The sequence below is a fragment of the Lithobates pipiens genome, unplaced genomic scaffold, assembly GCF_037356315.1.
Source record: "Lithobates pipiens isolate NorthernLeopardFrog02 unplaced genomic scaffold, aLitPip1_a1.2 Scaffold_30, whole genome shotgun sequence".
Classification (NCBI taxonomy): Eukaryota; Metazoa; Chordata; class Amphibia; order Anura; family Ranidae; genus Lithobates; species Lithobates pipiens.
The window spans coordinates 31,033,806-31,048,141 of NW_027507791.1; the positions used below are offsets into that span (position 1 = coordinate 31,033,806).

Below are 14,336 nucleotides of genomic sequence, written 5' to 3' on the forward strand. Positions count from 1 at the left end.
GTACAGATCCGCCATATCTGATAATCTGACATCACAGTCCGATGATCGCGCTGGCACTCTGGTTAATATCGCACACGCTGTCCCCCCTTTAAGACCACGAGAGAGTCGGAAAGGGTCTACTGGTGTGCGGCGCACCTCTATCCGAGACATAAGGGCTCCTCGGTCACCCTGTCCCACCCGCTGATTGGACAATGAAAGAAGAGCGGCACAGTGATGAGAGGGCGAGAGAGAGAGGGGGAAAAAGTGGAGAGGAGGGAAAAAAAAAGGAGGAAGGCGAGGAAAAAAAAAAAATAAATAAATGAGGAAGGCGAGGAAAAAAAAAAATAAAAAAAAAAAAAAAAAGAGGAGTAAGGTGAGGAAAAAAAGGAGGACGAGGAAAAAATAAAATAAAAGACGATGAGGGGGAAAAAAAAGAAAAAAAAGAAAGAAAAAAAAGGACGACAACTAGGAAAAAAGGAGGAAGAAAGTGAGGAAAAATAGGACGAGAAAAAAAATAAAAAAAGAGGAAAGGAGGACGACGAGGAAAAAAGGAGGACGACGAGGAAAAAAGGAGGACGACGAGGAAAAAAGGAGGACGACGAGGAAAAAAGGAGGACGACGAGGAAAAAAGGAGGACGACGAGGAAAAAAGGAGGACGACGAGGAAAAAAGGAGGACGACGAGGAAAAAAGGAGGACGACGAGGAAAAAAGGAGGACGACGAGGAAAAAAGGAGGACGACGAGGAAAAAAGGAGGACGACGAGGAAAAAAGGAGGACGACGAGGAAAAAAGGAGGACGACGAGGAAAAAAGGAGGACGACGAGGAAGAAAGGAGGACGACGAGGAAAAAAGGAGGACGACGAGGAAAAAAGGAGGACGACGAGGAAAAAAGGAGGACGACGAGGAAAAAAGGAGGACGACGAGGAAAAAAGGAGGACGACGAGGAAAAAAGGAGGACGACGAGGAAAAAAGGAGGACGACGAGGAAAAAAGGAGGACGACGAGGAAAAAAGGAGGACGACGAGGAAAAAAGGAGGACGACGAGGAAAAAAGGAGGACGACGAGGAAAAAAGGAGGACGACGAGGAAAAAAGGAGGACGACGAGGAAAAAAGGAGGACGACGAGGAAAAAAGGAGGACGACGAGGAAAAAAGGAGGACGACGAGGAAAAAAGGAGGACGACGAGGAAAAAAGGAGGACGACGAGGAAAAAAGGAGGACGACGAGGAAAAAAGGAGGACGACGAGGAAAAAAGGAGGACGACGAGGAAAAAAGGAGGACGACGAGGAAAAAAGGAGGACGACGAGGAAAAAAGGAGGACGACGAGGAAGAAAGGAGGACGACGAGGAAGAAAGGAGGACGACGAGGAAAAAAGGAGAACGACGAGGAAAAAAGGAGGACCATGTAAAGGACGACGAGGAAGAAAGGAGGAGGACGAGGAAGAAAGGAGGACGAGGAAGAAAGGAGGAGGACGAGGAAGAAAGGAGGAGGACGAGGAAGAAAGGAGGAGGACGAGGAAGAAAGGAGGAGGACAAGGACGAGGAAGAAAGGAGGACGAAAAAAGGAGGACGACGAGGAAAAAAGGAGGACGAAAAAAGGAGGACGACGAGGAAAAAAGGAGGACGACGAGGAAAAAAGGAGGACGACGAGGAAAAAAGGAGGACCATGTAAAGGACGACGAGGAAGAAAGGAGGAAGAAAGTGAGGAAAAATAGGACGACGAAAAAAAAAAAAAGGAGGAAAGGAGGACGACGAGGAAAAAAGGAGGACAAGGAAAAAAGGACGATGAAAAAAGGAGGACGACGATGAAAAAAGGAGGACGACGATGAAAAAAGGAGGACGACGATGAAAAAAAGGAGGACCATGTAAAGAACGACGAGGAAGAAAGGAGGACGACGAGAAAGAAAGGAGGACGAGGAAGAAAGGAGGAGGACGAGGAAGAAAGGAGGAGGACGAGGAAGAAAGGAGGAGGACGACGGAGGAGGACGAAGGAAAAAAGGTGGAGGGCGAGGAAAAAAAAGGAGGATGGCATTGCATAAGAATTTTTCAAACGCTTTTATTTTGGGGAAAAACAGTTTCATGAATAATAATAAAAAATAAAATAAAGTCGGCCTAATTTTTTGGTATAATGTGAAAGATGACGTTACGCAGAGTAAATAGATACACTTTAAAATTGCGCACGGTTGTGGAATGGCGACAAACTTTGGTACTTAATCTCCATGCTGTAATTTTTTTTTTTTTTTTTACAGGTTACCAATTACAGAGGAGGTCTTGGGCTACAATTGTTGCTCTTGCTCCAAACGCACGCAGCGATACCTCACGTGTGATTTGAACGTCGTTTTCATATGTGAGTGCGACTTGCGTGTGCGCGCTCGCTTCGCGAGGACTGGGGCAACTTTAAATTGTTTTTTTTTTCTCTATTGTTAATTTTACTTTTTTTTTTGATCACTTTTATTCCTATTACAAGGAATGTAAAGAATGAACGGTGCGTAGACAGGTCCCTCTTTATGGAGAGATGTGGGGTCCATAAGAAGGACTATGTCCCCTCCCCACCGCCTGCCAGAACCATCAATTGGCTGATTTTTCACTACCCATAGGCAATGTTTTTAAGAGCCTTTACAGGTCACTACTTGACGTGACATAAAAAAAAAAAAAAAAAAAATTTAAAAAAATAAAAAAATAATTAAAATTAAAAAAAAAAGCGCTGCACGGTTAAATCCAATGGCGTCTTTGGAGTGCTTTTCACAGCGCTCCAATCCCACCCCAAAGATGCTGAAGGCATCTCATGCAAATGAATGGGAGGCGGTTTTCAGGCGCATTTCTAAAGCTAAAACGCCTGAACACTGCCTCAGTGCGAAAAGGGGTCTTAAAGGTTTCTTTATACATTTTTTTTTTTTGCTCTCACACGGAATGTAAACATGTGATAGCAACAGGCCCGTGACAGGCCCTCTTGATGCCGGTTCCCATACCTGATGTGTTGGCGATGGAGTTCCGGGTGGAGGGGATGACTGTGGTGTTGGTGGTCAGGCCGAGCCCCAGGCTGCTGACGTTGAGGGAGGAGGCGGCGGGTGCAGCGCTGGGGATGGCGCTGGAGGTCGTGGAATAGGTGATGACTGACGAGTGCAAACTGATGTCACTCTCCACACTGGTGTGCTGCAGGGAAGAAAAGATACAGGTCAAGATCAACCTATTTGGGGGGGGAAGGGGGGAGTCACAGCACAGAGAGGGCTGAAAAGGCAGCGAGGGGGAAAAAAAAGAGGAAGAAAGAAGGCGGGGAGGGGGGGGGGGGGCTTAGACAGGGGAGGGGGGGAGAAAAGGCAAAAAGGGGAGTGGTGGGGGGGGAAGAAAGGGCAAAAAGGGGAGTGGTGGGGGGGGGGGGGAAGAAAGGGCAAAAAGGGGAGTGGGGGGAAGAAAGGGCAAAAAGGGGAGTGGGGGGAAGAAAGAAAGGGCAAAAAGGGGAGTGGGGGAAGAAAGAAAGAAAGGGCAAAAAGGGGAGTGGGGGGAAGAAAGAAAGGGCAAAAAGGGGAGTGGGGGGAAGAAAGAAAGGGCAAAAAGGGGAGTGGGGGGAAGAAAGAAAGGGCAAAAAGGGGAGTGGGGGGAAGAAAGAAAGGGCAAAAAGGGGAGTGGGGGGAAGAAAGAAAGGGCAAAAAGGGGAGTGGGGGGAAGAAAGGGCAAAAAGGGGAGTGGGGAGAAGAAAGAAAGGGCAAAAAGGGGAGTGGTGGGGGGGAAAGAAAGGGCAAAAAGGGGAGTGGTGGGGGGGGGGAAGAAAGGGCAAAAGGGGGGGTGGAGGGGGGGGGGAAAGAAAGGGCAAAAAGGGGGGTGGAGGGGGGGGGGAAGAAAGGGCAAAAAGGGGAGTGGAGGAGGGGAAGAAAGGGCAAAAAGGGGAGTGGAGGAGGGGGGAAGAAAGGGCAAAAAGGGGAGTGGAGGAAGAAAGGGCAAAAAGGGGAGTGGAGGAGGGGGGAAGAAAGGGCAAAAAGGGGAGTGGAGGAAGAAAGGGCAAAAGGGGGGAGTGGAGGAAGAAAGGGCAAAAGGGGAGAGTGGGGGGGGGGGAAGAAAGGGCAAAAAGGGGAAGGGGATAGGAAAGGGCAAAAAGGGGAAGGACAGAGGAAAGAAAGGGCGAAGGGGGGCAGGAGGAAAGGGGGAGGGGAGAAAGGCGAGGAGGGGGGGAAGAAAGGAGGAGAGAGAGAGAGAGAGAGAGAGAGAGAGAGAGAGAGAGAGAGAGAGAGAGAGAGAGAGAGAGAATAGGCAAATATATACATCTTTCATACACCGGGGAGGATAATTGTTGGGGTGAGGTGGGTTAGGAACAGTTTAAGAAAACAACAGAACCTTGAGAGGGGGTCTAACCCTTCCCGGCTCCACTGTTTACATTTCAAGGTCTGATGAATGTGAACTGCCTAGAAATAAATGAATAGTGGTATAACCCCTGAAGGGGGGAGCTGGGGCTCAAACCGTTTGCAAATATTGGAACAATTCATAAACCCGCACCCCCCTTCCTTCAATTCCCCTGAGATGAGTAAAACTGTACAGATCCGCCATATCTGATAATCTGACATCACAGTCCGATGATCGCGCTGGCACTCTGGTTAATATCGCACACGCTGTCCCCCCTTTAAGACCACGAGAGAGTCGGAAAGGGTCTACTGGTGTGCGGCGCAACTCTATCCGAGACATAAGGGCTCCTCGGTCACCCTGTCCCACCCGCTGATTGGACAATGAAAGAAGAGCGGCACAATGATGAGAGGGCGAGAGAGAGAGGGGGAAAAAGTGGAGAGGAGGGAAAAAAAAGGAGGAAGGCGAGGAAAAAAAAAAGGGAAAGAGAAAAAAGGAGGAAGAGGAGGGGGAGAGAGGGGAAAAAAAGGAGGGGGGGGGGGGAAGGAGGAGGGGAAAAAGGAGGAAGAGGAGGGAAAAAGGAGGAAGAGGGGGAAAAAGGAGGAAGAGGGGGGGGAAAAGGAGGAAGAGGGGGGGAAAAAGGAGGAAGAGGGGGGGGGAAGGAGGAAGGGGGGGGGGGAAAGGAGGAAGAGGGGGGGGGGGGGGGGAAAGGAGGAAGAGGGGGGGGGGGGAAGGAGGAAGAGGGGGGGGGGGAAAGGAGGAGGGGGCGAGGAAGGTTAAAAAAAAAAGGAGAGGGGGGGAGGGGGAAGAGGCAGGGGAGAGGAAGGGGAGAGAGGGGGGAAAAAGGAGGAAGGGGAGAGAGGGGGAAAAAGGAGGAAGGGGAGAGAGGGGGAAAAAGGAGGAAGGGGAGAGAGGGAGGAAGGGGAGAGGAAGGAAAAAGGAGGAAGGGGAGAGAGGGAGGAAGGGGAGAGGGGGGAGAGGAAGGAAAAAGGAGGAAGGGGAGAGAGGGAGGAAGGGGAGAGGAAGGAGAGAAAAAAAAAGAGGGAGAGAGAGGGGAGAAAAAGAGGAAGGGGGAAAAGAAGGAGGAAGGGGAGGGGGGGGGGGGAAGAAGGGGAGAGAGGGGGGGAAAGAGGAGGGGGAGAGAGGGGGGGAAAGAGGAAGGGGAGAGAGGGGGGGAAAGAGGAAGGGGAGAGAGGGGGGAAAAGAGGAAGGAGAGAGGGGAAAGAGGAAGGAGGGGGGGAAAAGAGGAGGAAGGGGAGAGGGGGGAGGAGGAAGGGGAGAGGGGGGGGGGGAGGAGGAAGGGGGGGGGGAAAGAGGAGGAAGGGGAGAGGGGGGAGGAGGAAGGGGAGAGGGGGGGGGAGGAGGAAGGGGAGAGGGGGGGGGAGGAGGAAGGGGAGAGGGGGGGGGGGAGGAGGAAGGGGAGAGGGGGGAGGAGGAGGAGGAGAGGGGGGAGGAGGAGGAGGAGAGGGGGGAGGAGGAGGAGGAGAGGGGGGAGGAGGAGGAGGAAGGGAGAGGGGGGAGGAGGAGGAGGAAGGGGAGAGGGGGAGGAGGAGGAAGGGGAGAGGGGGAGGAGGAGGAGGAGGAAGGGGAGAGGGGGGGAGGAGGAGGAGGAGGAGGAGGAGGAGGAGGAGGAGGAGGAGGAGGAGGAGGAGGAGGAGGAGGAAGGGGAGAGGGGGGGGGGAGGAGGAGAAGGGGAGAGGGGGGGGGAGGAGAGGAGGGAAGGGGAGAGGGGGGGAGGGAGGAGGAGGAGGAAGGGGAGAGGGGGGGGGAGGAGGAGGAGGAAGGGGAGAGGGGGGGTGGAGGAGGAAGGGGAGAGGGGGGGGTGGAGGAGGAAGGGGAGAGGGGGGGGAGAGGAAGGGGAGAGGGGGGGAGGAGGAAGGGGAGAGGGGGGGGAGGAGGAAGGGGGAGAGGAGGGAGGGGGAGAGGAGGAAGGGGGAGAGGAGGGAGGGGGGAGGGGGAGGAAGGGGGAGAGGGGGGCATGAGGGAGTAATGAGAGAGAGAGAGAGAGAGAGAGAGAGAGAGAGAGAGTGTTTTGGGGCAAGTAAATAAAGCAGGGTGAGGTACAGGGGACAATACTGAGAAGGAATGAGCAGTGCGGGAGGAGTTGGGACTTTAGGGCTGTACTCACCAAGGGGGTGGACGAGGAAGTTCTAACTGTGGAGGGCACAGGCGTCTGGTGCTGGGAGGGTAAAGTACTGCAGGAGAGACGGACAAAGCAGGTAAGTATTAATCCAAAGACCAATGACTAATAGATTCTCCTCGGATCTGGCGGACGGCGCACCCTACCTGCTCAGCTGTGTAGATGCGGGTGGATTCTGCAGCTCCTCATTGTGGCTCAGACCACTGAGCTGGCTGGAGTGGGAAGCAGCCGTGGTCAGTAAGGAGGATGCAGAGACGGGGTCACTAAGAGCGGAGATGCTGGGTGCAGACGACGAATCTGCTTTCATACACCGAGGGGTTGTGGACACTGCAAGTAGTAGATAAAAATATATGCAAATTATAAACAAACCTCCGTCCATATTCAGCTTCCACCCAACTAGCCTTAACTCCTCCCCTTTCCAAAAATCTATACTAACAGTATATGAAAGATGTATAGATCTGCTCCGGTCATGTGACCCGGCTCCTGTGTTGGCCAGCACGGCTGCAGGGCGGAAGAGAGCATTGCACCAACAACGGACGGGTCATTGAAGCCTTTGGTGCAAGGTCACTGCTGCAGGCTTTGCTAGCCATTGCTGGAGCGCTCTCTCCTCTCCCCTGCAGTTGCCGCCGGATGACACAGGGAATCACCGTGACCAGAGTGGGAGATAAGTGAGCAACGCTGTACAGATCCGCCATAACCGATAATCTGACATCACAGTCCGATGATCGCGCTGGCACTCTGGTTAATATCGCACACGCTGTCCCCCCTTTAAGACCACGAGAGAGTCGGAAAGGGTCTACTGGTGTGCGGCGCACCACCGCCATCCGAGACATAAGGGCTCCTCTGTCACCCTGTCCCACCCGCTGATTGGACAATGAAAGAAGAGCGGCACAGTGATGAGAGGGCGAGAGGGGGTAAAAAAGAATTAGGGGGCATTCAAATTTATTAAAGTATTTAAAAAAATAAAAATTGTTTGAAAAAAGGGGCATAAATAAAAAAACAAAAATTGCAAAGATCGCCATTTTATTCTCTGCTAAAGAAAATCTTATTTTTTTTATAGAGCAGTATATCTAAATAAAAATGCAATTATTTATATAGATATATTATAATAAATTATAAATATATTAAAATAAACTGTGTGTATATATATGAAATATATGTCCCATATGAACATGGAAATGTCTATATACACACACATATATATATATATATATACACACATACATACACACATATACACACACACATAAAAAGGTATACAAAAAGGCGCACGTTCTCCCCCCTTGTTCAATGATCTCTGGGCGAATGTGCAATTAAATTATATATATATATATATATATATATATATATATATATATATATATATATATATATAAATAAAAAATTATAGATCACACACACACACATATATATCTATATATATATATATATATATATATATATATATATATATATATATATATATAAAATTATATAAATTATGATTATATATATATATATTATATATATAAAAAAAATTATAGATGGAGCTATATATATTTTTTTTTTATTATTAGATATAGATCCATCTATGAATTTTTTAATATATATATAAAAATTATAGAAATAATTATATATATATATATATTTATATATATATATATATTAAAATCGGGTAAAATAAGTATTTAACCACCCAAGGACCTGGCCTGTTCTGGAACTTTTTGTTTAAAAGTAAAAACCGGTATTTTTGCTAGAAAATTACTTGGAACCCGCAAATATGTATTTATACACACATATATATATATATATATTAAAAGTTTATAGATATTTATCTATATAGAGATCTAATTTTTTTATTTTTATATATATATATATTTTACCCGATTTTAATCAATACATAGCTGGGCTATATTTATTAATATATTACATTATATATATATATATATATATATATATATATATATTTTTTTTTTTTTATTATTATTTTTTTTACACATTTGCCCAGAGATGATTGAACAAGGGGGAGAACGTTGCCCCTTTTTTGGCAAACTACTCACAAGTACATACAATCTTACATCTAAAAGACTTTCACGGTAATAACTTACATTCTGCGGACACGGAGGTCTGCATGGCGGGAGGTTGCGTTGAGCTGAAGCCGTTCTATAAAAAAAAAAAAAAAAAAAAAAAAAGATAAAAAATGAATATAAATACACTGGCATGGCCCCCTTAACACAGGGGGGGGGTGCCGCCGAGATCTCAGCCAGCTCTGGCACACAGACGCACCTTGGATTGGCCGAGTTCCTTCTGCGGGGACGAGGTGGAGGAAGAGATGGGATACCGCCGCGTCTGCGTGGACCTCTGCTCGTATAAAGGCCCCTGAGAAGTGCCTTGTGAGGTATAGGTTGCGCTCTGGATGCCTTGGAAGGCAGACTCCGGGCTCTGACTGCTGACCGCAGAGCTGGACAACTCACTGCGAGGAGGAGAAGAGAGAAGGTCAGAATCGTGCCGCGTGATGGGAACGGCGCTCAATCGCACGTGCGTGCGTGTGTGTGCGCTCGGCAAAAAGAGCCGCAGAAAGCTTCCGCGGTGTCAATTGCGAGCGCCGCTTTTCTTTCGCACAAACTGTCCCCCCTTTGTGGCTACGGGGGAAGCCGGAAAGGGTCTACTGTTGTGCTACACAGATGTGTTATCAATACGTATATCAGATCCAGATGTGGGAGGTGACCGCACTGTGCATGCTGAAAGTGAGCGCTAAGTGGGAGGAGTCCGCTTTTACTTCGCGGGTTGCATTAAGTCTCGGTGTGGCCCCACAGCACAGCGTCCTCCAAGCCGGGCACGTTATCTCACAATCCCAAAAAACGAATAACCCAATTCAGATTATTGAGAACCGGGCAGGCTGGTCACCACCGGGAGTGGAGGGCACGGGGTGACATGCCCACACCAGAGGATCTTGGGTAAGCATTTTCTGCCCCACATTTTATGGGAAGCTGGGAATGTCTTATCCGACAAGCAGTCCAAGTGCAAGAGAGTCAGTGAATATAATTAAGTATTAAAACATCCAAAGCATTATTTGGTGAATGCCACGCCAAAAAAACTTCACCACCACACAGGCACACTAGGGGGGCTTACCAAATATGTACAACTCTTAAATTATGGATATAATACGCAGTAAGATGTAGCAGGCTTCAAGCTTGTGCCGATACCAGAAGACGTCATCCGTGACGAAACCTGTGGGGCGGAGCCATATGTTGGGACGTCATCACGTCCCCGGAACGGAAGTGTGGTTTCAGTGTTGAGGGCGTATGTTGACAGCCCTATTTGTTTACATTTGTAAGTGCATTTTAATTGTATTAAGAAACAAGTTTATGGAGTTCTGGACTGCCTGGTCACCTTTCTTGTTTATACATACCTGCATGCATCGAGTGTGGTACTCGTGAGGCAACTCACTCTTCGGGGTGTCTGGAGGCGAGCTGGAGGCCTGGTGCAACAATGGCTACAACTATAGAACACATTATATGACTTATTTATAATTTGCAAGTCATACATGTTTGGTAAGCCCGCCCCCCCCCACGCCCCGGCGGAGACCATTCTGGCATGGGGTTCAACTGTATACTTGCATGAAAATTATAGAGAAGTCATAATGTGCAGTATAGATGTAGCCATTGTTACACCAGGCTTCCATCTCGCCCCAGTGTCCGGACCCCCCCCCCCCCCCAAAGAGGGAATTGCCTCACGAGTAGCACACAATGCATGCAGGTATGTTAAAAGAAGAGAGAGGAGACCCAACACTCCAAAATAGTATAAAACCCCATAAACTCTCTTAATACAATTAAAATACACTTAAAAGTGTAAACAAAACGGACGGTGCTGTCAATACACACCCTCAAAACCAAAAGCTGCCACTTCCGGGGAGGTGATGACGCCATACAACATATGGCTCCGCCCAATGTGTTTCGTCATAGACCGATGTCTTCCGGGGGGCCACAGACAGGGTCTCGGGGTGTCTGGACACGGGAGGTGAACTAGAAGCCTGTATACATACCATACGCTGCATGGTATGACTTTTTCTACAGGTCGTTTTAAATACAATTAAAATGCACGCCAGGGGCTACATAAATACGTAGGACTCAAATTATAGATACAGATACTCCTCATTTAACCACCAGCTCTCCCCCACCCCAACGACCCGCTAGACATGGTTGTGTTGTACAGTATAGAATATTTTGTGTTCTGTACTTTACGCAAATTAAAACGTTAAGCTGGAGTTTTGCGTTTAGACCTTTTTTCACCATACAGTACAGTAGTTAAGAATGCTTATTAAAAACTTGCGGCTCCTCGTTTTAACGGCCTGATCGTTGGAACGGAACCTGGTCATTAAATGAGGAGAGCCTGTATAATGCACAGTAAGATGCAGCCATTTGCTAAGCCAGGGTTCTAGCTTTTTTCCCCAGGAAAACTGCCATGACGAAAAGCATTGGGCGGAGCCATATACTGTGACGTCATCACGTCCCCGCAAGTGTAAACAAATAGACATATGAAAAAAAAAAAAAAAAAAAAAAAAAAAAAAACACACACACACACACACAATTAGAGAGACCTGTCAATATACACCCTTGAAATTCAAAAGCCGCACTTGTGGGAAAGCGATGAGGTCACAACACATGGCTCCGCCCAAAGTGTTTAGTCATAGATGACGTCTTTCAGTGACAAGCTAGAAGCCTGGTTTAGCCACGACTACATCTCACTGCACATTGCATCTAAAATTTGAGTCATATATATTTAGTAAGCCGCCCCCCCCTTCCCCGGTTTGCCGGTCTGGTTTGAATGTGACGGTAAATCAAATCTAGATATAAAATGACATTATAAGGAAACTAAGCCATGGAAGGCTAAATTCGCCACGTACCTTGCCGGGCTGGTATACAAGCTGTTCTGCGATTGGCTCACTGTAGCGTTCGTGGTTGCAGAAGATTCGTATTCCTGTAACACCGGCTCCGATCCAAACTGCAAAGCACCAAACTGCAAGTTCAGCCCGTGTCGGCTGTGCCGGGCATCTCCACCGCCAACGCCGGAATCTGTGGGCACAGGAAGGTGAGCTATGACGGCAGAAGAGGGGAAAAACCACCGCATTCATTGCATTTAAGGTAAAAAAAAAATCCCCCCTACCTGTCTCCCAAGCACCGTCTAGGCTGCATCACTGCTCCCCTCGCTTAGGCCCGTTTCACGCGGGCCGAAAGCTTGAGTAATCAGCAAACTGTGTCGGAAGCAATTAAAGTACCGTTCAGCTCCCGTTCTCTAAATTGTTGAACACGGATCCTAATGGGAGTGCTGATTGTCACTTTAAACAAGCTGCTAGCAGGCTTCAGCACTTCTGTAAAACGATCCCCCTCCCCCCCGACTTGTTCTTCCACCGACTTAGTAGGCAGAACACTTTGGTAGGGGGTGGGTCCGCCACGCCTCTTGACCAATGACCTCTGGGGGACCCGCCTGCTGACCTTTGGACGGGGTCCCTATTCCAATCTCTAAGTCCTAACCTTGTTCTTCAAAGGGAAACCCTAACCCTCAAACCCTACCCCATGGATCCTCAAACTATGGCCCTCCAGCTGCTGCGGAACTACGCATCCCATGAGGCATTGTAAAACTCTTGACATTCACGTACATGACTAGGCATGATGGGAATTGTAGTTTCTGAACAACTGCAGGGCCATAGTTTGAAGATGCCTGCCCTACCCCCTCTAACCCTACCCCCCCCCCTCCAACCCTAGGCCCTTCCAACCCTAGGCCCTTCCAACCCTAGGCCCTTCCAACCCTAGGCCCTTCCAACCCTAAAGTGCATCTCCACTTTGCGACTCCCCCACCCTAAAAAAAACCCTACCTTTCCCAGATCCCACTCGGTTTGTCGGAAAAACTGAACTGGCGGACGAGGAAAGGGGGGGACCTTTCTGTGCATTATCATTGCACAGAATAGATGAGCATAACATTTCATTAAATAAACCCCACCCCCCCCCCCCAAAAAAAACAAAAAACCCTACAGCGCTCATCTTCACTTTAACGGAATCTATGGTAAAATACGGAGGCCACCATTGATGGCTTCCTCCAGAAAAAACAGTTGTTCCTCCAATTACCTGGCTTCAAAACTTCGAGTTGCTGACCTGGGACAGGCATGCGAATCAGCCACACACTTGTTTCATGTCCAAAATAGGGGGGGGGAAATGAAGACATGGAAGTGTGAAAAGTCAGTCATGGAACCCGGGTGATGCCCATCTAGAGTTGGTCAAATCCCACAAGCCAACGCAAGATAATGCCATGTGTGACTCTCTCCCCCTCCAATAGGCCAGAGCCACATGTAGGTGGGGGATGGGAGTACTCCAAAGTCATGACCTGGGGGGGTGGGCATTGGCACCACCAGGCGGGCGTTCTAACCTTAGACGTGAGGGAGGCCTTCTTTTTCTGAACCTTCATCTTTTGGTGGGTAGGCTGGGGACTTCCCGACTGGTTCTCCGATGACACCGGGGACATCTGCGTTGGGTGACTGCTCTTCCCGGTTAGAGGCGAGGAAGGGCACACCGGCCCCGCGGATGGTGCGCTCGTCACCGGCGCTTTCTCCTGAAGGTACGCCTCCATCATGGCGGAAGTCGGTGGGAACGCCTGACGCTTGTTGAATGGATCGGAGGGGCTCTTGAGATCTGTGGGGGGGGGGGGGGAAGATTCAAGTTAAAAAGGGGCTCCCTTGAATTTCACAAATCGAATGGAAAGTCAACACTTTGAAATTCCACAAACACTTCCCTGCGATCCTCATATCCGGATCTTTGCTTACACCTAGACGTTAGAATTGTGTTAACCACTTCCTGCATGTAGGAGGTCATAGGACTTAATGGACTATATCATGTGGAGATATATGTGGAGATATCAGGACAACGTGTGCAGCTCTACAGGCATCATCCCAGTATCTTTCTTTTTCAGGTCACCGATTTTCTGTGTTGTAAAAGCCATCGTATCGGTCGATTAGCTGCTGGATTGCTTTTACAGGTAGCAGACAAGGACGACTCCCCACCACCACCACCATCCACTGAAGCTTTTCCAGGATCTCCTCTGCGATTGGGCAAGCCCGGGATCCGGATCCAGTGGTTCCGCCAGGTTTTACCACAAAGCTGGCCGTGGACCAGCCATCTCTATGATCCTGGGAGGCCGGACGTGACATCATCATGACGGGGTCTGGCACACGTAAACACCGCCATTTTTATTTCAGGTAAACACTGATCAATGTTTTTTTTTTTTGGGGTCTTAGACCCCAAATGGCAACATCTGGGGGTCTTATAGACCCCAGATGTTGCCATAAAGAGGACACGTCATGATTTCTTTCTATCACAAGAGATGTTTATATATCTCTTGTTAGGATTGTGGGAAAAAATAAATTGAAGTGATAATGTAAAAAAAATTTTTTTTTTTTTAGATAATGTAAAAAAAATTTTTTTTTTTAAAGTGCCCCGGCCCCTCATGGTCACACGAACAAACAAATGCATGCGTAGTTGCACTCGCATATGTAAGCGGTGTTCTCACCACACATGTGAGGCATCGACGTAAACTTTATAACCAGAGCAATAATGCTGGTACTAGATCTTCTCTAAATCTAAACTGGTAACCTGTAAAATAAAAACAAAAAAAAGAAAACAAAACAAAAAAAGAAACACAAAAAACAAAAACAAAAAAAAAGAAAAAAAAAAAAACGAAAACAAAAAAAGAAACGAAAACAAAAAAAGAAACGAAAACAAAAAAAAGAAAACGAAAACAAAAAAAAGAAAACGAAAAAAAAAAAAAAAGAAACGAAAACAAAAACAAAACAAAAAAAGACAAAAAAAAAAACGAAAACAAAAAAAGAAACAAAAACAAAAAAAGAAACGGAAAAAAAAA

The 14,336-nt window shown here is 47.9% G+C and overlaps 1 protein-coding gene across 1 annotated transcript in view; it reads right to left on the reverse strand.

Moving 5' to 3' along the window:
• Positions 1-2,943: 2,943 nt before the first annotated feature.
• The window catches only part of UBAP2L (ubiquitin associated protein 2 like), a gene marked incomplete at its 3' end in the record, with an annotated part of 34,943 nt that continues 23,550 nt past the window's right edge, over positions 2,944-14,336 (reverse strand). Inside the window, 8 exon segments of the mRNA XM_077463932.1 lie at positions 2,944-3,127; positions 6,435-6,501; positions 6,593-6,773; positions 8,534-8,588; positions 8,712-8,898; positions 11,332-11,461; positions 11,464-11,500; positions 12,849-13,111. Coding sequence (XP_077320058.1) covers positions 2,944-3,127; positions 6,435-6,501; positions 6,593-6,773; positions 8,534-8,588; positions 8,712-8,898; positions 11,332-11,461; positions 11,464-11,500; positions 12,849-13,111 — 1,104 coding nt within the window.